This window comes from Triturus cristatus, chromosome 11 (genome assembly GCF_964204655.1).
Source record: "Triturus cristatus chromosome 11, aTriCri1.1, whole genome shotgun sequence".
Classification (NCBI taxonomy): Eukaryota; Metazoa; Chordata; class Amphibia; order Caudata; family Salamandridae; genus Triturus; species Triturus cristatus.
This window is the reverse complement of record NC_140594.1, coordinates 89108512-89133806: the sequence shown is the minus strand read 5'-3', so window position 1 is coordinate 89133806 and position 25295 is coordinate 89108512. Positions and strand designations below refer to the sequence as shown.

General features: G+C 46.3%; 1 protein-coding gene across 1 annotated transcript in view; it reads right to left on the bottom strand.

Annotated features, from left to right (window-relative positions):
• LOC146783298 (E3 ubiquitin-protein ligase TRIM39-like) overlaps positions 1-25295 on the bottom strand; it is a 178803-nt gene that overhangs the window by 113638 nt on the left and 39870 nt on the right. The window contains exon 3 of the mRNA XM_085634416.1: positions 256-486. Coding sequence (XP_085490542.1) covers positions 256-486 — 231 coding nt within the window. The remainder of the gene's footprint in view (positions 1-255; positions 487-25295) is intronic.

Below are 25295 nucleotides of genomic sequence, written 5' to 3'. Positions count from 1 at the left end.
TTTACTTGTATATAACACTCTAAGAGGCCACTGTACATTCCACTGCTTGTATATTGAATTGGACTTTCAGCATCAAGTGGGAGAATGTAAAGTATTCATGTCTGTATATCGTGTGCAGCTATCAGAGTGCATAGGGTCACTGTATATTGACCCTGCCAGGAGATCATGTGTGTTCCACTCGTACATTTAATAATGAACACAAAATTAGAATATTTCACTTTCTTCTTTTGTTTTATTTAACAAACAGTATCTCACCTTCAGAAGTTCCCATGCCGGTGCCTCACACTTCTTTTCTATCTCTGTTATCATGGATTTGAGAGAGGTGATTTGATTGGATAGTTTGGTAATATTTGCATTTTCTATCATGGTAATTTTCTTCTCCATAACCTCCAGTTTTTCATGCAGTGTTTGCTCATTTTCTTTCAGGAACTGCCGCAGTTTTTCAAACTCAGATTCAAGTTTCTTCTTCTCAGTTTCTAATTTGCTCTATGAAAACCAAAGAAAAGTCGGTTAGACTTATGAGGCGGAATGTTATCAGGTGAGGAATGTCCCTCTGCAGCTTAGAGCAGGAGCCTGTGTGTTATCAGGGGAGGTATGTCACACTGTAGCTTAGGAGCAGGAGCCTGCGTGTTATCAGGTAAGGAATGTCACACTGTAGCCTACAGCAGGAGTCTGTGTGTTATCATGTGAGGTGTGTCACACTGTAGCTTAGAGCAGGGGCCTGTATGTTATCAGGTGAGGAATGTCACTCTGCAGCTTAGAGCAGGAGCCTGTGTGTTATCAGGGGAGGTATGTCACACTGTAGCTTAGGAGCAGGAGCCTGCGTGTTATCAGGTAAGGAATGTCACACTGTAGCCTACAGCAGGAGCCTGTGTGTTATCATGTGAGGTGCGTCACACTGTAGCTTAGAGCAGGGGCCTGTATGTTATCAGGTGAGGTTTGTCTCACCCCAGCAAGAATAGGAGGGTTTTAGGAGCGGAGAGAGGTGCATCTTTCTAGCATCACCAAGAATTAATGGACATGGAAATTCTGTTGAGTCAGTTATGTCTCAACTCCTGGTAGAGGGTTGTGTTCTTTATGTGTCACATATATAGGTCGAGGGTTATGCTCCTGTGATGAGTCACTATTATACAGGTAGAGGGTTGTGCTCCTCTGCTGTGTCACTGGTATACAAGTAGAGGGTTGTGCTCCTGTGATGTGTCACTAATTGACAAGTAGAGGTTTGTGCTCCTGTGATGTGTCACTAATAGATAGATGGTGGGTTGTGCTCCTGTAATGTGTCCCTAGTATACAGGTAGAGGATTGTGCTCCTCTGCTGTATCACTAGTACATGTGTAAAGGAGTGTGCTCTGGTGATGTGTCACCGGTATACAGGCAGACGGTCTTGGTCCAGTGCTGTACCGCTAGAATATAGGTAGAGGGTTGTGCTCCTGTGCTATGTCACTAGCACACAGGTACAGGAGTTTGATCCGGTTATATGACAAAAGTATACAGAAATGGTTGCGCTCCTAGGCTGTGTCACTAGTATACAGGGAGAGACTTCTGCTCTTGTGGTGTGCCACTAGTATACAGGTGGAGGGTTGCACTCCTGTGGTTTGCCACTAGTGTAAAGGTATAAAGGGTTGCACTCCTGTGCTGTGTCACTAGTATACAGATAGAGGGTTGTGCCCCTTTGTGTGTCATTAGTGGTTCCCAATCTGTGCGTCACGGCACCGGGTGTGCCATCAAAACTAGCCAGGGGCGCGGGAGCTGCATCATTACCAGATACCTGTGACGCGATTCTGCAACTGCATATTCTTTCCAAAACATTGGTTATGCCCGCCATTAAAAAAAAAAAGTCAGATGCTGTTTTGCTTGCTTAGAGCGCACAGCTCATGTAGCCGATGATTGCAGGATTTCTAATAAGGAACTGAAATACAGTGTGGGTCTTGAAAAGTAGTCTGAACCGCCATCTAGTGGAAGAAATTTCATTACACTCTAGTCCTATTCACAAAGGATTGCATAATGGATGCGTACTAACTAGTTCTTAGGCTAAACAATTCGGCACACATGCACTTTTCAATGCCAAAGTAGAGAATTGATATGGGAAGAATGCGCTGAGTGGTTACATTCCTTGTAAAAGCCTCAGCCTATAGTTGCAGTTATTCTGTTTAAGGCAGAAAGGTAGGTATTGATACACCTGACTGAGACCACAAGCTTTTTGCTCTAACCATGGGGATCTTGCTTTGTCACTGACTCCTGACCAACCCCCCCCCCCTCCCCCCCCCACCCCCAGGCCATATCGCCTTCTCTTCTGCAGATCTTGCAGACATCTGTGACCTACATGGAAAATGCTCAGACCTGAGGGTGTGTTTTATGTTATTTTATTTTAGTCACAATTAACACCACTTTCTGACCGTATTTGATGTTTGATCGACTAGTCAAATAGCCTTATCTGCCACCGACATTAGTGAGTGCCATAAACTCAATGCAGTGCTAACTTGTCAGAGCAATTAAAACAGCAGTATTTGACCCCAATTTTAACAGAAATGCACTCGTTTTTACAGAGCAGTAAATTACTACCTGCAGTATTTTACCACTAACAGAAGTGCTATCCCTCCCATTACTTCTATTTAAAGATGGTATCTTGGCGCACAAGTGAAAGACTGATATAGTAAGATGCTGACTGGAGGAACCTTATAGCAATAAAAATAATCAGTCGTCAGAAAAAGACAAGACAGCATTATTTAATTGGTAATGAATGTTATTCCAACCCACCAAAGGTAGCGAACTTAGGCATCACATTTTTAAAGCTAAGCTCTTCAACACAATACAGATATGAGAATGAAAAAAGGGATTGTGCAATGAAGGTAAAGTCATACTGAAAAAAGACAATTACACACCATTTACAGGACTTGAACGCAGAACGACATTAGGCTCAAATTTACTAAGATTTCAAACTACGCGAAAAAAACTTCAAATTTTGCTGTGCGTCGTTGCATGAAGGAGAAAACACAGTGCAGCACTATCTACACAAAGATTGGCATGCTGCTGGTGTCAAACACCAGTGTGCTGAGCAGAGTGTTTGCTGTCTAGCATGGGGTGTGTGCTGGAGACATTCCCCTCCAGTACAGATTTCTAAGCCTAACTCATATTGTTTCCGACTTAACCAATTAAAGTTTTTTATGGAACAACTGTTCTGTTTTTATTTTGTTACATCTATGATTATAATACCTTCCTCTGCTTCATCCCAATTATTTTTCAAGGAGCAAAGTGGAAGTACTTCTGAGGGTGGGCTTACATTTCCCCCACCTGCCAAAAAAGTAACATAATGGGGAGCCTGCGGCCAACAGGTCGAGGGAGCCGCGGTTCAATATAGTTTGGGAACCACTGGTATACGGGTAGGGGGGTGTAATTGTTGCTGGGGTGTGAATTTACCTTAAAAAACGAAAAGACATGAGGCACTTGGCAAAACAGAAACAGTTTGTTTAAATAAACGCAGAGGCCGGGAGGCAGCTATCAGAGTTGTGTCTAAGTACAGAGGTTTGGGCCAGTTTTAATATATTGTACACAGGGTAATAAATGGATTAGACCTTCCTGTAAAGCACATAGATCTGAGCCTAGTCTAGGAGCCATAAATACAATTATCTGATGAGGGCAAAAGGTGGCTCTCAACTTTGCACAGACTCGGTGGGGGCCTGTACGATTGTCCAAATGTCCAACATGGAGAGCACGTGAGCACTGTGAGTGAAGTGTGTGCTGTATCCTGATTGGCTGAGCGTTCCTAACTAAATGAAGCATCTAACTTTGTGGTATTTTGGGAACGGAAGCTCCTCAGGCCAATGAGTTTCATTGGTGCTCATCTCCTCTGGCCTGTTTGTGGTGCAACTGCCTATCTGGGGAATCCATCAGGTTTTCCGTGAGTGCACATTGGTCTCCGGGCTAAATGTAACCCCACCTGTGGCTTGTCAGTCGGTAAATCTGGGCGTGGGTCGCAGGTCCTGCCTAACCACGTGTTTCAGACTCAGGGTTGCTGGGGAGGTCATCGCAGATGGATATGACAGCAATGATATGATTTCTATATTGCAAGCACATGTAACATGGTGATTGTCATTGTGGATAGATATAGCATGGCGATCTCCATTATGGGCACATACACTGTTCTTAACCTTGCTTGTGGCGTGGGGCCACCACACGTTTGCCCTGCTGTTTCCTACGGAATACCAGCTGAATCCCTGCAGTAGCTGAGGACCTGTGGGGGCATTTCCTGCCGGTCTCCTCCGCCGCCGCAGCCCCGTTACATCTGAGGGCGCGTCCGCTGTGAGGGGAGACTACATCCCCCAGAAGCCTTTGCGGCTGGACGCCGCATACTGTCATCTCGCGCACGGTGGCGATTAAAACTGACCATGAACTCCGGCTGAGTGGGAGCCTTGCTTGTGGCGTGGGGCCACCACACGTTTGCCCTGCTGTTTCCTACGGAATACCAGCTGAATCCCTGCAGTAGCTGAGGACCTGTGTGGGCATTTCCTGCCGGTCTCCTCTGCCGCCGCCGCAGCCCCGTTACATCTGAGGGCGCGGCCGCTGTGAGGGGAGACTACATCCCCCAGAAGCCTTTGCGGCCGGACGCCGCATACCGTCATCTCGCGCACGGTGGCGATTAAAACTGACCCTGAACTCCCGCCGCGCGGGATGCGCCGGGAGTAGCCCGGGACAAGGGCGGGCCGTCTGTGGCCGTCAGGGACCGAAGGAGGCCGGGCCGGGCCCCCCCTCGTGGCCGTTTCTTTGAGTAGGGGTCACGAAACCAACACAGATTGTGGAAAAGGAGGAGGAGATCTAAAAGCGCGCACTGGGACTTGGGATCAAAAAACGCAAGTGGCCTATTGACTTAGGGTTAGAACTTTATAGTGGGGCTAAAAAGGTAACATGTTTGTGTAAATCAGTAAGGTCTCTAGGGGCAAGCAGTTGGAATCAGGGGTGTATGGTGAGAGCAAAATTGGAACAAGCCACCCGAAATTTTCTTTCACCAATTGTGTTGATAACATGGCTAGCAAGGTCAAAATACGCTCGGCTAGAGCAAAGCCAAACTCACCCTTCTTGCGACAGGTACAATCACCAGACAAAAGTATAGACCCACCTCCACTCTCACAGCCAACGGCAATTGATCGCATGTTACAGAAAGCAATAGGGGTAGGATCATGCGAGATTGAGCGTACAGAGAGACGCTTGTCCCTAATACCATCATTGGAGCCATCTGTTTCAATGCTAGGGTCAGCAAGTGAGGTTATGGTTATCTCACCTTCCTGCTCGCTAGAAAATCTGGAACAAGATCTTCCTTGTGCGCAGCCGGACACTGGGTTTAATATGGGGGCATTGGTCTCTAGTAATCCACCATTAAGGAATAGGAAACAAAATGCCTGTTTAAAAAAGCCAAAAGAGAGGAAAAGTAGAGCCAGTAACCCTCAAAGTAAAACAAGAAGAAGATCAAGGGAGGGGTGGGCAGACAAGGTGTCTCAGGTATCAGTCCCGCCTACATGGATGGCCCAAATAGTGCTAGATATACAAATTCATCTAGAATCATTTATAGTAAGCCAAATAAAGCCACTGGCCAGTAGGTTAGATAAAATCTTGAATGAGGTAAAAAACAGAGGTAGGACACTGGGAACAACAGTGGATTCGCACAACATTATAGTTACCCCTGACATTATCACAGGCCCACAGATGGCTACGCAACCTAGAGGGCTGAATGATGGGCAATCCTCAGGGAGACAGATCCCTGAAGTAGCAGGCCACCCAGCACAGCAGGATAGAGCTACGACCTTAAGCGTAAGGGCATCACAGATAGGCCAGGGCTCATCTGAGCAATTATTATCACAACCACAATTAACAAAACAGCCCTCAATCCCAAAGGAGCAATTAATAAATCAGTCTGTCTTTGATGTCCCTATGACATCTTCTAATGTTCTGCCCACAATTAATTTACCACCGGAAGTGTGCCCCTACGTAGTAGTTCTCGCAGGAGCACCTGAATTAAAAGGGGAGCAGAACGAGACACATCTGGAACTACATAACAAGGTCACACATTGGCTGAACAATAACAAACCCTTGACTGTCAACGAAAATGGGGAAATACTACATGTCAGAAGGGTAAATTGGGTAGGCACTAGATGTAAAGATATTGCAGGTAATTGCATAATAGTCAATTTTAGGGACAAGAGAGTAGTGGAACACATTACTGCATGTGGGACAGTTAATCATACCAGTTGCATAAAACCACTGCCACTAGGATACTTTTACCCCAGACACTTAGTACCTTATGATGTTTTATTCCAACCTGGGAGATTCACGGAGGGACTTAATCCACATAGGGTCCAAGGGTACGCTTGTGGTGGGCCCAGATCGAGGAATCTTGGACCACCAAGCTGGAGAAATAGGTTTAGTCCCTTGGCATCGCTAGAGGAGAATGATTGACTAATTAGCTCCCCACTTCCAGTAGAATCTTGTCAAAGAAGAGAAGGAAGGAACATGAACTTTGATGAACCGCAAGAGGTAGGGATAGATACATCACAAAATAACGCTCCTCTAGCCCTTTGGCCTATGGAGAAGGTCGATATATTACGAAAATGCAGGGGGGAAAGCATAGTAAAAACTTCAGCACAAATAATTACATCAAATGAGGGAGATATCCCAGATATCCAATTTCTATACCTGTTGGTACAGTTGGCACATACAAAGCAGAGGAAGGTTTACAATTTATCTCCTGGAATATAGCCGGATTGGCGAATAAATGTAATAACTGCGAGTGGCGGCAGTACATAAACCGGTACCAGATAATCAGCCTACAGGAGACCTGGGTGGTTGATAATAGTCTCTTCCACATGCCAGGGTATACATTTTTTTTGTCTCCGCACAAAAATCAAGATCAGGCAGAGCTATGGGAGGTTTGTCCATATATGTAGATTTAAACCTTCAAGGCACATGGACAAGTACGACCTGGTCTTCCCAGAATTTTCAGGCCGCGTGGTATAGGGGCAAAGGGCTAAGGCTGATTGTGTTTAATGTTTATAACACTTGGACAACAGGAGAAAATAACTCATTCCTCCAGGAATTGGATCATAGACTAAACCAAGAGTTGGAAGCTAGTAAGGGGGTACCGGCTCCAACTTTTCTAGTCATGGGCGATTTCAATTGCCATCTATGCCCGTCCTTAGATGGTTTGATAGGGACTGTTCACGTGCCCTAAGGGAACTTAAATGTAGCCTCAAAAAAAGGCCAAGGGACAAACAAAAAGTAGCCCAGTGTAGATCTACATACAATAGGGAGATCAAGAGAAGGAAAGCAGCTCTCCAGGGAGAAGCATGGGCAGGCTTAAGGGAGGCTGAAGAAAGGAGGGACATCACCGAGTTCTGGAGAATAATTAATAAACCATGTTTCCAGGACTGTAATGCCCCCGAGATCGGGACAAATATTCTCCCGGATCAGTGGCTCATACATTTTAAGGGTCTGTATAACCACAGAATAGAATCTGACCCAGAGGAGGGGGAGACTGTAAAGCAGGGGCAGGTAGCAGACTTTACCCTAAATGAAATCATTGTGGGAATTGAGGGATTGACAAAAAACAAAGGCACCCGGCCCCGATGGGACTCCACCGGATTTGTTCTTGAGTAACGTTGAGTTATGGGCCCCAATACTTACCAGAGTGAAAAATGCTGCCACTAGGTGTGGCTTACCCCGAACTTGGTCTACGGCCATAATTGTCCCAATTTTTAAAAAGGGCAATAGGGACAATCCACAATGTTACCGACCAATCTCATTGATTGATGTGTCAGCTAAGATACTGAGCCGGGTAATTCTTAATCGCTTTACTGAGTGGACTGAGGAGAATAATATTATCTCAAACACTCAGTATGGCTTCAGAATAGGGAGATCCATATTTAGAAGATTTGGTTAAACTCAGACCTATCTTGGCATGGCTAAAAATCTGGACAAATCCTGAGGCAACTTTGAGCAGACAAATTCTAAGTGGCTGCATGGGAAGGGATAAGAGCATGAGTATACCATGGCTCAAATATTTAATGACTAGTTTGGAAAGCCTTGGTCACAAGGATCTTTTTACAAATCCCGCAACGATTGTACCTCAAGATAAGTTGTCCATCAAGAGATCTTTTCTGGTCCAGAGAAGTACATATAGAGCAGAGGTTGAAGGGACCAAATGTACTGTGAGTGCCCATAGCTTTGTAAAAAACACCGAGGGAATGGAGCCGTATCTTTATCTCATGTATAATGCCCAGGATAGATTTTTAATGTCTCGTTTCAGGCTCAATTTTTTACCCTATTTACTGGCTGATCCACCAGGTTTTATACTCCCAATTGAGCAGAAGGGTGCCTGCGGCTGCGACAATAGGTCCCCGCAGGACACCCTTCATTTTGTACTTTTATGCTCTTTTTATTCAATGCCTAGGCGTAGATTTCTGGTAGGAATTTTAAAGCAAGCCAAATTAATACATGCTAAAGAGGCTCTAATTTTTTTGCAAAAAGCGGTCGACCCCGTGACATTATGTTGTATTATGAACTTTATTAAAGTCGCGGTACGATTGAGGGTAACTAGAGGGCAAGTCTGATTGTCACCATCATAAGGAATTGTTTTTCTTAGTCTTTTTTAACTTTGTATGTAATTCCAGTCAGGGTTTTGGTAAATGATTTAATTGTATTTTAACTGTCTGTGTATATGTGCTTTTATGGTGTTTTCTAATCACCGAATAAAGAATCACTGACTGACTGTTCTTAGTGACATACTCATATTGCGAGTACAGATATTGTCATTGCGAATGCAGGTACATGCACTGTCAGCATTACAGGTATGTTGGCTATGGCATACATCTACATCATGGAGATTGCATTTATAAACATTATCATTTTTGTGCTCATTTTGGCTATGGCATACATTGACATCATGGAGACTGCATTTAATAACATTGTCCTTACTGTGCGTGTTGCATACATTTGCATCATAGGGGTTGCATTTATCGGTAGTATCATTATTGTGCATAGTTTGGCTATTGCATATATTGACATCATAAGGATTACGTTTATTGGCATTATCATTGCTGGGCATACTTTTGATATCACGTACAGTGTAATCGTATTTACTGGTATTGACAGTGTTATGCACACATATATCATGGAGTACATTGACATCAAATTCATCCATTTTAACATGATCCTGTGGGGTATCACCCTAAAGAGGTAGGGGGTTGTGCTCCTGTGCTGTGTAACTTGTATACATACTTTCATTTAAACTGTGTCACCCTGTATGCACCTCTCTGGCTTTCAGTGCTGTATAATGTACAAGTTGAAAACCACCTAAAGCCTCCTGCAGCAAAATCTTTGACTGCTTAGCCTCTCTACCCAGGAAAAATTCAAACTACAAAGGAAGGGATTCTGTTAATCAAATAGAGTGCATTAAGGAACATCTAAGAGGCAGTCTTGCATAAATATATGCAGTGGCCACTTCTTTATAGCGTGATGCACTTCTCAGTAATATATTATTCACTCACAAATCGTTGTATCAGTCGCCACTATGGAGTTAGGCAACTTAAATCCTAGTGATAGCTTGATGTCACAGGCAGGCCGAAATATGCTCACAATTAAATACCCCACTAACGTATCTAAAAATTGCAGCCAAAAACTTCAAACATCAACTATTCAAACGGAACCCTGAGACACTCATTTTCGCTGCCTATTTTTGTTCAAATAAAGGAATCTTAGTTATTGATATAATCTTCTTCACCAACAGAAGACCACAATGGAGGAGAGCCACTGCCTTAATGCTCAGTATTGATACATCTAAGAAAACACATGGCGTACAAATCTTCATAACACCCTCATCCATAACACCCTCACTTATCTTCATGGCGGAAGCTACCATCTCCCTTTACAACAATGGAAATGTTATCATTCAATCATTCAACCGTCTCCCTCTCCTCAAAAAGTCTACGTCTCCCCTCCTGCTCCTCGTGTGAAACTCAGACATCTCATAAACGCACCTCTAGCATGTCACCTATGTCTCCTCATGACCACTCTCTCCATTCCAAAACTGGAACCACCATTGACGGCTCCAGATCCCCCACTCCAAAAGAGGATTCTCGTCCTTCGCCTTTAATACAACTATCTAACCTAACCCAACCCGTAGCTCATTGAAGAACTAATAACCACAGCGCTAGTATCGGCAATAGTCTTAGCCAGGGAATATTCATGGACACAATCCTGCTTCCCTCGATCACTGGCACACCCTCCCCTGCCTCATCTGCTCACCAAGGGGAGACCCACTTGATCACTCCGGACTCCAACCTGTCAGCAGTGCTGCCTATTGCTGGCACTCTTAAGAGATTTCTTCAGACCACTTCTGCCGATCACCAAACCTGGCAGTGCCTATCTCAAACTTCATTCTCCTAACACTTACCCAATTATCCCCGACCTCCTTTGATCCTGCTGGGCAATGGACCCCTCCTACTGCACCAGAGGGGGCACACATGTCTATTGTCCCTAGGCCATACTACACTTCCTTAAGTATTGATTATCCCCTTTTCCTGGAGAACAAACTTGCTAAGTCAACACTTTCAGCTAGTCAAAGCCAATCTTCAGAACCTTATTCACACCACCTCGAAGCTTGATGAGCGCCTGAAACTTAACCTGACCTCTTGGGCTAACCAAACCCCACGCACCAAACCACATAACTGACCTACTATCGAATTGGCTGAACTACTCCTGGCATAATACTAGACACATCGAAGATGCTCCAAACTTGAACTGGAATACTCAACCCTATCTCAATCCCATATCCAGACCCCAGAGTGTTACAGACCATTATCTGATGCTGGTATTCACTCCCTTCTGCTGTCTTATGCCACTATTAATGGGATTCGTCACCCGCGCCAGTCACTATCCAGACTATTCCTTCCAACCCACTTTGATAACCTAGTCTCAACTACAGAACGTTAAATGAGTACAACCAACTACAAGGTCCCGCAACCAACTGTGAAGCTTCAGAAACCAAATCTCATCTCAGGTCTATGCTTCTCAACTGCAGGTCAGCGGTTAAACATGCAGCGGATATAGCGGATATCATTCTCACACAAGACTTTGACCTCCTCATATTAACAGAAAAATAACTCAATGAGACGTCCTCACCTAGCCTGGACATTATAGTCCCACCCAACTATGACATTATCAGACTGGATAGAACTGGAAGAGCGGGGGCTTAGCCTGCATTTACCACTCCATGCTCACCCTGAAAAATTTGCAAACTGTACTAATACCCTCCATGAATACCTAGGTATGCATCATCCTCCATGAATATGTATGTATAGACATTTGGAGTAATAACAAGATAATATGCAAACTCCACACAATTTACCACCCCCCAGGAAACAACCTACCTTTCATTGAACAAATAATGGAGACCATCTCCTCTAACTCGGATAAGCACACCAACCATATCTTCCTCAGGGATTTCAACATATGCTAACCTCTACGAGCAACAATATCCTTCTACCTCCCACAAACATGACAAATGTTAAAGACCTTACTGAACACTACATAGACTTCATGGCAGACATACTTCATACGATTGCTCCTATGCAGCTAAATAGAATACTGAGCGGACACTTGAAACCCTAGTTGAATGGCAGCCTTAACGAGTAAAGACTCAACTTAAGGCTTGCAGCAAGTTCATGCAGAAGCTCTCCCTCCATCGAACAACTCAAGCACCCCAGGTCGACAAGAAGCCCCTATAATAAACATATCCGAAGTTCCAAAGCAGAATACTTTAGGGGCAACTAGACATTGTCAAAAACAGACCAAGAAAAATATACGAAATCATCAAACAAACAGTATGCAACTCTAACCAACACTCGGATGACACCAGATCCCTGCCAAGTGGTGCGGAGTTCTCTACCTTTTCATAAAAAATACAAGGACGATTGAATTTGATCGGTATTGCGCTTCACAGCTTCTGTTAACCCAGGCCTAGCCGATGCTCCTTCCTGTACAACACCAGGATACTTCCCCTCCGTTTGGCTAAACTACTAAAAACAACACCGCCTGGAGTGCCTTAAACATCCCAGATGAAGCAGCCCTCCTCAAAATATTAGCAATAAAACCCTCCAACCATTTCAATTATCCTCTGCCCGCCAAGCTCGTCAAACAGCATAGCCATTCCATACTCCCTCTTTGTACGAAGATTGTCCATGCATCTCTCTCTCAGGTTACGTGATAATGATAGGACAGGTCACCCCTACTCCAAAACAAACCAAATGCTGACCTGTCTGACCTCAATAATTACCAATCACCAACATCCAAACACTAGCAAAGCTATTAAAGAAATACGTAAACCTGCAACTCTACAACCACATTGAACAATTTCAACTCCTAGATCAATATGGATTCAGACTGGGTTATAACACTAAAATGGCTCTAACACACATTGTCGATGACGCCCTGAGAATGCAAGACCAGAACAAACCCTGCCTACTTATACTGCTTGAGCTGTCCTCTGCTTTCGATGTGGTCAAACATGATAATATGATTGACCTTCTTGAGAAGATGATGGGGCTACCGGGTCCCGTCGTAAACTGGTTTACTTTGCTCCTTCATAATAGAGCACAAAGAATCTAAGTCAATCAAACCCTATCTGAGCGTGAGCCCTGGCGCGGACTGCCAAGATTAACGGCTGTGGTGAGAAGTGACTATCCGGCTCTAGACCATCAATACCTGCGGTCAAGAGGGACGCGGCTCTGATCAATTTTAGACCAATGTTCAGATATCAGCAGGGAGGGCCCGGTGCATTGACATAGTAGTGCAGCCTGGGCTCGAATGTTGCATGGGTGACGTCCACCCTTCATGCGACTGCCTAAGGGCGCACCTGGAGTTGAGATCACATTCACATGGATGCTGTAATGGCGCATTAGGACTCTGTGATCCTTACTCACCCAACAAAGTCTGCATTATTGTGCATGTTCACCTGAAGGGGGTGTGACCTTGCTTGGGAGGACAGTGCGGGCCGTACAATACCAAGAGCGATGTCGGGATCAAAAGGCCTAAAAGTATCCCAACAGACAAAGCTGGATAAATATGCTCTCCCGAAATCCACCGACTCTGACCAGCATGTTAAAAGGAAGATGGCGGCCTGCTCAGAAGAGGAGCACCCCAAACTCACACTGAAAGATGTAATGGACGCTACTATGGGGGTCCGATCATCAATTGAGCAACGAATGGACGCAATCACGTCAGAGGTGACGCTCATCAGGGCAGGCCTGACAAAAATTGTCAAGATGGTGAAACAAATGGAGGTCGTCACCTCTAGCCTCGTCGGAGACACATTCCAAATACAGCAAGATGTCAAAGAATTGCAGGCCTTCTGTAAATATTCAGAGGACAAGATTGACGATTATGAAGGTTGTACCAGACGGAATAACGTGCAAATTATCGGGGTGCCGGAAAAAGCAGAGGGTCCTGCAACCGCCCTGTTTGTAGAAGACCTCATACTCAACCACCTGCAACCTAAAGGTCTATAAAAAAAATTTGTAATAGAAAGGGCGCACAGAGTCCCTGGGGGACGGCCGAAGCCTGGTGCGCCTCCTCGTCCGATACTAGTAAAAATGTTGAACTTAGAGACAGAGATATTATACTACAGAATGCCACGGTGGCACCACCTTTGCGATATGAGAATGCCGAAATTTCCTTCTTCCCGAACTTCACCCTGAATGTTCAGAAACAGCGCCGATCCTTTCTTGAGGTGAAGAAAAAACTGAGAGACAAAGGGGCCAAATATGCAATGTTGTTTCCAGCCCGGGTTCGAGTAGAGGCGGAGGGCAAAGCCTCTTTTTTGAACATTCTGAAGCAGCTGCGGACTTGCTGGAGGGTCGGCGTGGAGCCAGAGAACATAATGCCCAATGAGTGGTGGCCTGAACACGGCCACAGCCGGAACTGTCTTGAGAAAGTAAGGTGCCTTCGACTTACCCTAAACGTTTAATTGCACAGACTCTACTGACTGGCAGTGGTCCACGGAGTCAAATTGAAGAACATATTCTGGTAGCTATGATATTTATCCTTTGGTAACCTACTGTTGTTGTCCGCCTCTGCCTTGGGTACCAAAGAATTGTATGTATAGATGGGGTCGGGGTGGTAGAGCTATTCAACCCCACTGTTTACTACTTTTAGTTCCAAGTTGGGCGACAGGCACTCTGCATTGTGTCCTTGCTGGGCAGTTTAAGGCCCGGAGTGCAGGGGAGCAGGGAGGGGTAGGGGGGTAGTTGGGGTGGGAAAGAGTTGTTTCTGCAATGTTTAGAGAAGGAAACATGGTTTATTCGTAGACAGGAAAAGGGATACATGGCCCATAAATATATCAATGAGCACACATTGGGAGAAATGTTTTAGACTCCTGAGTTGGAACGTCAAAGGACTTGGAGACAAATTAAAATGTTGCATTGTCTTACAATACATCAAACAACATACCCCAGACATTGTACTCCTTCAGGAATCACACCTGGTAGGCAATTCCTGTAATGCACTGAATAGATGGGGCTATTGGCTAGTGGCACACGCCGGCTTCACCACGGGCTCCAGGGGGGTGTGTATCATGCTAAAAAAATCATTCCCGTTATCTATACAGCACACCTGGATAGATGAGATGGGTCGATATGCCGCAGTTTTGGGGCAGTGGGAGGGGAAAACACTCACACTACTGGCAGTCTATGTCCCACCGGGTCTGCAGGGTCACACATTCAAAGACTTAAGTACCATCATGCTATCATTACCAGAAGGCTACCTTGTCATGGGTGGAGATTTTAACTCAGTAGTGTCAGGATCACTCGACGGACATCCCCCCAGAGAAATAGGTCCCTGTCACAGATGGCTCCCAGACTTAGATGCTCTGGGTCTGGTGGACGCATGGAGGGAGTATCACCCTGACAGCATCCAGCATACCTTCCACTCAGGAGCGCACACTAGTCTTTCTCGTATTGATTACCTTCTTGTTCCGGCATCTTAGATAGAGACCATTTGAGAATATCAGACACATGGTGCGGGGTATGTCCGACCACTCCCCAGTATGGGTAGCATTGGTTCTGGGTGAAAAAAGGGTAGGGAGGATTGCGCCAATCAACCCCTGGTATCTTCGTAACCCAGTGGTCAAAGAAGCACTCTTACAAACCATCGATAATTACTTTCTGGAAAACGAAGGGTCAGTGGGCTCGTCACAAACCATATGGGAAGCATTCAAAACAGTACTGAGGGGGCAGGCACTCTCACTCATTGTAGGAGTGTGAAAGGAGAAAGTGAAAGATCTAACCCGCTTAGAGAACAAAATCCTCTATATGGAGGAAGAGAATGGGAGAGCGGCAACACAGGAGGGTCTTCATGCCCTGAAGCTTAAAAGGGAATAACATAAATCCATTGCTACTGATATGGCAAAAACACTGGGCAGGGACAAAGGTGGCAGATTATATGACTGGGAGATAAGGCTGGATAACTGCTTGCCTGGTTAGACAAGAAAGAAATGGCAAGTAGACTTGTACCAGAATTAACCAGCCGAGTCAGGGCGACAATAATGGATCCGCAGGCAATCGCCAATGAGTTTGCTGAGTATTATCGATCTATATATCGATCAAGTTCCTCCCTTTTGGAGGAAGACTCACGGGCCGTGCTTTCAGTTGTATGGCTTCCTACCCTGTCCATAGAGGAGAAGAATGCACTGGAAGTGACTTTACGAATGATGAAGTCGCACAGGCGATCAGAACCCTCCAGTCAGGCAAAGCTTTGGGCCCTAACAGCTTACCTATCGAGCTGCATAAGTTAAAGCCAGATAAAATTGCTCCGCCTTTGCGGGCCATGTTTGAAGAGAGCCGAGAGATGAGACTGCTCCCCCTCGACCAGAGGGAAGCAACACTGGTCACTATACATAAAGAGTGCAAACCAAGGTCTCGGTGTTCATCATATTGGCCTATTTCCTTATTAAATCCTGAGCCAAAGGTTTTAGCTAAATTGCTTGCGAGTTGCCTGGCCCAAGTAATAAGTAATTTCATGCACCCTGACCAGTCGGGCTTTATGCCCCTTCGGAACACTGCGCTAAATCTGAGGCGATTGCAGGGGGTATTAGGATTATTGGACACGGTCTAAGAAGCCGCAGTGGTGGTCTCATTGGATGCTATGATGGCATTCGACACAATCGAGTGGCCAGATCTGTTTGCAGTTTTGATGCAGATGGGTTTCGGACCCAGATTTATTGAGTGGGCGCGGCTCCTTTACACATAACCCTTAGCGCAAGTAGTGGTCAACAATAAAAAGTCAGAGGTATTTGAACTGGGCCGTGGGACTCGACAGGGCTGTCCACTGTCACCCTTACTCTTCGCCCTCTCTCTGGAGCCCCTGGCAGCATGGATCCACAGTGACCCAATAATCCGGGGTCTGAAGTGGACTGATACATGGGAGGACTGCATTTCTTTGTATGCAGATGATATCCTTCTGTATCTTGCCTCCCCTAAGGCGTCGCTCCATAGGGTGCCCAACATATTCACACATTTTGGGAAGTATTCGGGGTACACAATCAATTGGAGCAAGTCCTTAATGTACGTCCTCAGTGGACCCCCGCCAAGGCGATGTTCTATCCAGGTAGCGAAAGTCGGCTTCCGATACCTGGGAATTTTTATAACAGCAGACCCCAAAGCCCGCTATGAGTGTAATCTACTCCCCCCTGCAGAGGCTGAAGCGAGATGTCATGAACTGGAGGGCGCATCCGCTCTCTATGCTGGGCAGAGCAGCGCTGTTCAAAATGATGTCCCTGCCACGTTTTCTATATGCGTTGCAGAACTTCCCAGATCTGGTCCCAGTGAGATACTTCAAAGAGATAGACGGCCTCCAAAGGGAATTGCTTTGGGATGGTAGACCCCGCATAGCCTTGCATAAACTAGTTTTTAGTTGGTATGATGGGGGGGTTCGGTCTCCCTGATGTTGAAAAATACTATTGGGCAGCCCACCTAGCAGTTATTAATCACTGCACATACCGCTGCGGGGATGACCCGGGTTACAGAATGGATAAATGGCTACTGCCGGGGTGGTAATTGTAATGCGGCCCTATATTCTAAACCCCAAAGGTTTCCCCTAACAGGACCAACCAAACACTCAGTGCAGGTATGGCATGCAGCAAACAGAAGCCTGGGGTGGGACCAGAAACTCACGCTAGCTACGCCTTTGTGGGATATGGAACAGCTAGGCACACTAAGGACCTCAAAGGGGTTTGACAAGTGGAATCTGATCGGGACCTCAAAGATTGGGGACCAATGGAAAAAGGGTGAGGTGGTCATATTCGCTCTTGTGAAACAGGAGTTCGATTTAGCAAGCACAGATTATTTCCGATATTTGCAGGTGCGCCATGCGCTCATGTCATGTCTACCGAAGGGTGCTTCTCCACGAGAATCCTCGCCGCTGGAAGATAGGTTGCTCCATGGATATCTGCCAACAAAAGTAATATCTTTTTGACCTACAGAAATGTGTTAATAATACGCCAGATCCTATCCAAATGGTCAGGGAGTACTTGGAGTGGGATGGGCTTGAGCTCGATGATGAGGAATGGCAGGAGGCAGTGGCCTCTTCGCGGGAGGTCGCAATCTCCTCCAGACTACGCCTTAAAATCTATCCACAGAGTCTATGTTTCTGGGTCCCAGCTCGTCAGAATGGGTAGGATTGCCGAGGGAATGTGTAGAAGGAATTGTGGCCAAGTAGTTAGTTACTTTTATGCATATATTATGGGAATGTGGTCATGTCCAGAGTTACTGGGGGGAATTCATAATTGTATCAGAGAGGTCCTGGAACACAACATTAGACCTGAGGCTAAAAGGTGCCTATTGAACGTTTGGGAACCCACAGACTTGAACAGCAAAGACAAAATTTGGGTCATGTTGGGCCTAATGGTGGCAAAAAGGAACATAGCTCAGTTGTGGGGTGCCAGGATACCGCCTAAATGTGATGCATGGAAAGCTGATATGGACTTGTGTATGGCCAGAGAAACAAGCATTTGCAATGCAATAGGTCTCGCATTTGCAAGAGTTTGAGCTATTGGCATAGTAAATTACAATGCCTTTTATTGATGTGTTTTAAAAACCTGCAAGCGGTGCGTAAACACGCAGTTTGTACGTCTAGTCCTTGCTCACCAGAAGCAAGGCTGGCAGTAACTGCACCTCTTACTGCCAGCCTTGCTTCTGGTGAGCAAGGTCTAGAAGTACAAACTGCATGTTACGCACCAGATTTTTAAAACAAGAGTAATTCCAACTAGGAATCTCTTTTTTTACAATGCTAAGACTATCTGCCAACGAAAGATCAAAACATTACCCACAATTAATCCCACATAACACCAATCTAAACTACCACATTCAATAATATGCATAACACCATTCAAGCTTAGTGCCCAAAACCGGCCCTCACCCAAGCGGCCCACCGGGGAAATGCCCGGTGCCTGCTACTGCCAGTCCAGCCCTGACCATGCCCTTAATTACATCGACCACATCCCTTGTAGAGACCCCCCAAGTTTTTTCATTCCACTTAAAGTCCTTGTTAGAATACTTGTAAAGTATGTGATAGCATGTGCTTTTGCAGGACTGAAACATATGCTATTTGATGAGTTTCAAGACCATCAACAAGTGCAACTGGGGGTGGTGACACTAGGGCTCTTCCCATGGGCCTAAAATCCATTTCCTGTGGCTGCAACAAATGACTAAAAAAAGCCAACATTCCTCTATCCATACTGAGGAAAAAAAGTTAGTAAAAAACAATTGGATGAAACGTATTGAAATATTTTGAAATAACTTCTGGCACTGCATAGAATAGAGCGATCCAGGCAAATCAGACAAACTGAATACTAATGGGTCTATTATAATGGCGGGCGGATCGCCACAACCCGTATGGCGGTGGCGATCCGCCCGCCTCCCATTTCCCCTCCCGCCATATTAGGATGGCGGGGGGAACCCCGGCGGACGGAAAGACCATCCGCCGGTTTTCTGCTGGTCTCACAGGAGACTGGGCGGAGAAGGGGCCTAACATGGTAGCGGTGTCTGGAAGACACCGCCATCCATATTAGCATGCACGCGGAGATGTGCCTTTCAATGGCGGCGTTGCTGCTATGGAATGGCATGCGGTCTTTGCCTATGGAGGTCCGTAGTGTGCCCCCATGTATTTGAGGGGTGGGGGTGCACATGGGGGGTACCTATGGTACCCCCCTGCATTGGCATGAACAAAGTGGCAGGCATCGCACGGTGCCTGTCACCTTGTGCTTTCCAATGCATGACGTGCATTCCCAGCATTGTGGTGGGCGGTGCTGTGAGCAGCACCCGACACAATGCTAGGAATAGGGGATGCCACTGCCATGGTGGTGGTGGCATCCTGATTGCCGGTGCGGGACCGCCGCACCACTGGCGGCCGGTCCCAACACCGCTAGCCCCGCCATCCTAATAGGCCCCTAAGTTTAGTACAGAGGATTGAATACATAAAGGCGAAATTAGGCACAAATGCTTCGACTGACAGGCTGACAAATACACTTCAAAATGAGTAACTAAACGATTAACGATCTGGAGAAAGCCACAAACCTCCTTTGATGATGAAACGATCGAGAGATGTTCCTGGCAATGTAAATATGTATGCACAGGAGTCATCAGCTTCAGCGCTAGGGATGGAGTAGATTCTACCGTGGTTTTTCTTCAGCCCCATCTCTTGCACAAAGTGGAGCTCCATAAAGGGTGAGCTCTTTCAGAGCATGCGCACTGACCTCTGGGCCCAGAACTGTGTGCCGAACCAAAAAGTCATGAGCTGACAGTAGGAATGGCGTGTAGCAGACAGGCAGGCGTGGCAGAGTCCTCCAGGAAGCAGACAGGCAGGCGTGGCAGAGTCCTCCAGGCAGCAGACAGGCAGGCGTGGCAGAGTCCTCCAGGAAGCAGATAGGCAGGCGTGGCAGAGTCCTCCAGGAAGCAGACAGGCAGGAGTGGCAGAGTCCTCCAGGAAGCAGACAGGCAGGCGTGGCAGAGTCCTCCAGGAAGCAGACAGGCAGGCGTGGCAGAGTCCTCCAGGAAGCAGACAGGCAGGCGTGGCAGAGTCCTCCAGGAAGCAGACAGGCAGGCGTGGCAGAGTCCTCCAGGAAGCAGACAGGCAGGCGTGGCAGAGTCCTCCAGGAAGCAGACAGGCAGGTGTGACAGAGTCCTCCAGGAAGCAGACAGGCAGGCGTGGCAGAGTCCTCCAGGAAGCAGACAGGCAGGCGTGGCAGAGTCCTCCAGGAAGCAGACAGGCAGGCGTGGCAGAGTCCTCCAGGAAGCAGACAGGCAGGCGTGGCAGAGTCCTCCAGGAAGCAGACAGGCAGGTGTGACAGAGTCCTCCAGGAAGCAGACAGGCAGGTGTGACAGAGTCCTCCAGGAAGCAGACAGGCAGGCGTGGCAGAGTCCTCCAGGAAGCAGACAGGCAGGTGTGACAGAGTCCTCCAGGAAGCAGACAGGCAGGTGTGGCAGAGTCCTCCAGGAAGCAGACAGTCAGGCGTGGCAGAGTCCTCCAGGAAGTGTAAGGGCAGTATCGTTGAAGCTTCCTTTACCAGTCATTGGTTAGACTATTCCCAGTGCGATAACCAGCACAATAGACTATGGCAAGCGCGTGTTTGGACCTGGAAGCCATGTCATTTGAATATCAGGCGGGCCTTCTATGGGCTCTTAGGTTTGTGACCACTGAAGCATGGGTGCTGTCTGTGAATGGTTGCCAAGCGGTGCCCCCCCACGCCCCCCACACTTTAGACCACTGCTGGAGTAAATGACAAGCCATAGTTTCTCTGCACGACTGTCCTTGCCGCTCCACATCAAGCAGAGCATTTGCCTACTACCAATAGAAATAGAGATCGCGATTAACTAAAGCTATTTTGTATAATATAAATGCAGCACAATCTTCACATTATAAACCCTGACAGCAGAATCCTGTCTTTCTAATTTGCTTAACTTTTGGAACTGTGCACACATTACAGAGTCAAAACTGTATGTACTGTTAACAAGACCACTGTTACATTAAAAGAAGTTGTAATTGAAAAAATATTTAAAGAGGTACAACAAAGGTGGCAGGAAAATGTGATTTCCCCTACAGAAAATGCACCAACGGAGAATTGGAAGCAACTAAGTCTAGCGAGAATAGAATTAAAATAAATTAGGGCTTAAGTCTCGAATGAAATAACGTCTGGTAAGTATTCAATTGTAGTTGTCATAGTAATGTGCATCCTGTGTGCTTCCTACCCAATTATTTTCTGGTGCAACAATGTTTTCTTTGTGCAGCACACAGGAGAGGTGTCCCTAGAACAGCTGTACATGGTAGAGGTACAGCATGAGTTTTCCCACAATTTTTCCATTGTTCTGGTTTATAAATAATAAAGGTAAAAGTGCTTCGACGAAATAAAGATTTAAGTTAACCTTCTGCTCACTTCAAGTGACATCACCCGTCCAGCCCCTCACTGACTGTCTGATCTGGTGATGTCTCCATCCCGCACCTCTCAGTCCCTGTCACTAGCTCTCTCTCTTTCTCCTCATCCTACACCTTCAGGGTCATTCACTTCTTTCCAATGGCTCCCCCTGCAGGCGTCCGTGTGACCTGCACATCTCTTACTCGCTGTTTCCTGATGTCTCCTCCTGCACTCCTGCTGCCTCAAGCTTTGTCACTGGCTGTCTTTGACAGCATCTGCGTGCCCTTCTTTACCGTCATGTCCTTTAAGCTCCCATGATCCAATAATTCGGGTTTCTGGTGATCTCCTGCCGATCTCTTTCTGCCCTTGCACTCCAAATCCCTGCCGCTGGCTGTATCTTCTTGCCCTTCTGTCTGCCATTTCACCCCATAACCCCTGTCAAGAGGTGTCACTGCCTAACCTCCCCTCTCACTAGCTGTCTCTGTTTACTTCATGCACCACCAACCCCTAATACTGGGTGAGATAGCTACACTGTACCTGTCTTTCCAACACTCTGAACCCTGTCAATTGCTTTTTACTAACATTGTTTGTTTGCCTTCCCATTTACACAATCCTTTCCTCTGACTCGTGGTCTGTTTACATCATGACCAAGGCCTATAGAATTATGCGGCAGGAGAAGACCGGAAGGGTGGAAGTTGTTTGACTAAATTATGCAGCAATAAGAGGCACATTATGTGGTGTTAGGTAGCACATTTTGTATAGTATTACTTTATTATTTTGTCATTTGTGCACAGGTTAACACTGTCTGAGCAAAGGTCTCACGCCATTGGTCCCAGTTTAAGACCAAAATATAGCAATAAGCAACAGAAAGGGAACCAGCCAACATGTACAAAGGTCCTTCCACTGCACTGTAACATTTTGACCCGTTTCAGTAACTGTTGGTCCATCTGCACTAGAATCAAAATTGTTTATTAAAATCTGCAGATTAAGCAGCAGAAGATGAATGATGTGGTGAATTCATAATTATGCGGACAATCACACATCAAATAATTTCAATAGCTCTGATCAAAGCCACCTTACACTCTACCACTGCACCAAACACACCAAGTAATTCTACAAAGAATAGAAAATGTCTAACAGAGCCCATATCTATTGAATTTACCAGCACTTGTTGAACATTGTAAGTCTGAGATTAAAGCCCTGCATGCAAACTACTATTTGCAAAAAAGGCCCGGGAGACTGAAGGCATCATATATAATGTGGGGCCACATGGCAGCACGGATGGCTCACAAATGCCACATGCTGTCTTAAGTTCATTGAACAATATGAGTTCTAATACATGGGTTGCCACATATACATATGCGTAAGGATATTTATATTGCATGCATACTAGATACGATATATGCAAATCAAGTACCGTGGGATACTGGTTCAAAAGCCAGTCTAGTGCTGTTTGCAGTAAAGGCCATTAGGGCAGACGAAAGCCCGCCAAGCTGTGTTTGAAAGTACTGCACACAAACAGCAGAGGGCGAGCTTTGCCGCGTGTGCTCTGATGCAAGCGCTGGTCCGCAGACAAGCGCTACAAAGTATGTTGAAATAATACGAAAGTCCGCCAACCTGTGTTTGAATGTACTCCACACAAACAGCAGAGGACGAGCTTTGCTGCGTGTGCTCTGATGCAAGCGCTGGTCCGCAGACAAGCGCTACAAAGTATGTTGAAATAATACGAAAGCCTGCCAACCTGTGTTTGAATGTACTCCACACAAACAGCACAGGACGAGCTTTGCTGCGTGTGCTGATGCAAGCGCTGGTCCACAGACAAGCGCTACAAAGTATGTTGAAATAATACGAAAGCCCGCCAAGCTGTGTTTGAATGTACTCCACACAAACAGCAGTGGCGTAACGAAACTTCAGGGGGCGCCCCTGCAAAATACATGGAGATGGCCCTCCCTCCCCTCCCCAGCCCACCACCTATCACTTTTTCTGAGGGAGGCCCGGGCGCCCTCCGCACCGCGGGGGCTGCAAGGGCTTTTGTAACTCTACTGCTGGGAACCACCGATGGTCATCAAGAATGGATAGGTACTTCACTTTGGTCTTGTGTGGGGACAGTGAGTGCAGTGAGAGGTTTGGAAAGTCTCTCATTAAATCACACGAAGGAGCAGTGGCGGGTCCTCCGCCTCGGCGGAGGAGCGTCGCCCCACTGCCAGGAGCAGCGAAGAAAGAAATAAATAAAATGACACTAGCGGAATTTTATTTTTTCCTCATGCTGCGGCAGTGTGTGAGGAGGTGGGGCGGAGCTGCAGGGGAGGAGTGGTCGAACATTCCTGTGTGAAATGACTGTTTGGTTCGCCCTGTCTGGCCGCCCAAAACAGTCATGCACACTCCCCGGTTCTCCATGCAGGCTGTATTACAGCCTGCATACAGAACATGCCCACCCCTACAGCCACCGGCTGAGTGACGTGTCACGGTGCTCAGACCAATCACAATGCTGCATTGTAGCATTCTGATTTGGCTTAGGGGTGGGAACCTAGCTGCCTGCTTGATGTTCCGACCTGGAGCTGGACACAGGTAGGCAGGAGAGGAAACGCGGGACCCGGCGGCGGCAAGGTAAGTTTTATTATTATTATAATTTTTTATTTAAAGCAGCCTGCACCCCGCACCCCACCCCCCACCCACGAGCTGTGCTGGCTGCCCTTGCAAATGAGCTATGTTGGACCTCGCCGACAGAGAGCCTTACGCCGTCTTTTCCGGTTGATACCAAGTGGCCACTTTAGGACTTCTGACTCACTAACTGAAGACAGAAGGAGCAGAATTCTAGGAAACAATTAAACAGATCATGACTTGCTGGGTGCTGTGTGGTGGAGGTGGGTAAGCCAACAAATTACCAAGGAGAGGCGAGCCAGATTCAAGCCGAGAGTCTTGCTCAGCACTAAGACCCCATGCATGAGCCGGTCCCTGAAAATCTTTGGCATGTGAACTGTGCAACAAATACAATGTAACACCGTGCATTTCAGAAGCTTTTTAATTTAGTACATCAGATCATATCACTGCATCAAAACACTTATTAAATATAACCGTTTTTAAACATGAAATTAAAAACATTCATATCCCTCCCACCACTCGCCATGACAACAATGCCATTAGTGAATTAAAAGGCGTCATGTGCACCTTGTTTGTTTCCTAGATTTTCACACGGAGCAACCTTATAGTCTATTTAAATCAGACCGAAGAAAGGTGGTTGTAAGCGTACATCCCAAAATTGCATATTTTAAAGTGCTCAAACGCAAAAAGGAAGCACAGTGATTACATAAAATATTTGCCTAAGAACACACAATTTGGTCAAGAAGGGAGCCAGGAAAAATCCTGAGCTTTCTGATTTACATTGTGACAATTAACCTCTAAATGTTTTTTTTTCCCTCTCATGTTTCACATCAAATGTTAATGATTTTTCTTAATTTTGGTGGATTAATTTACAGCATGAGTGGCTGGAAGAAGCCACTTGTAAGATTGGCTCGTCTTGGGCGTGAGATTCCAAGAGGATCTCGAGCCTTTCCAGAGCCAGGCTCAAGCATTCAGTGGCTCTCCCGCCTCTACCGTGTAGACCCATAGGCCGGCTCTGTTTGGAGAACCTTGAACCGACTTGGAGAGTCCCCATCAGGAGCATGTCCCCTTACTAATTTCACTCTGGTTGCAGCAAGTGAGAGTTGCCTGGTATGTGTACTATGAGGGCTGGGTGAATGTATGAATTTGGCAGCCATAATTAAACTATTTCCAAATTGTGTTTTGTGTTAAATTTCTCAAAAGTTGTCAGTATACAATGTTTTGTACTTTTTTGCACACAGGAGGCTCA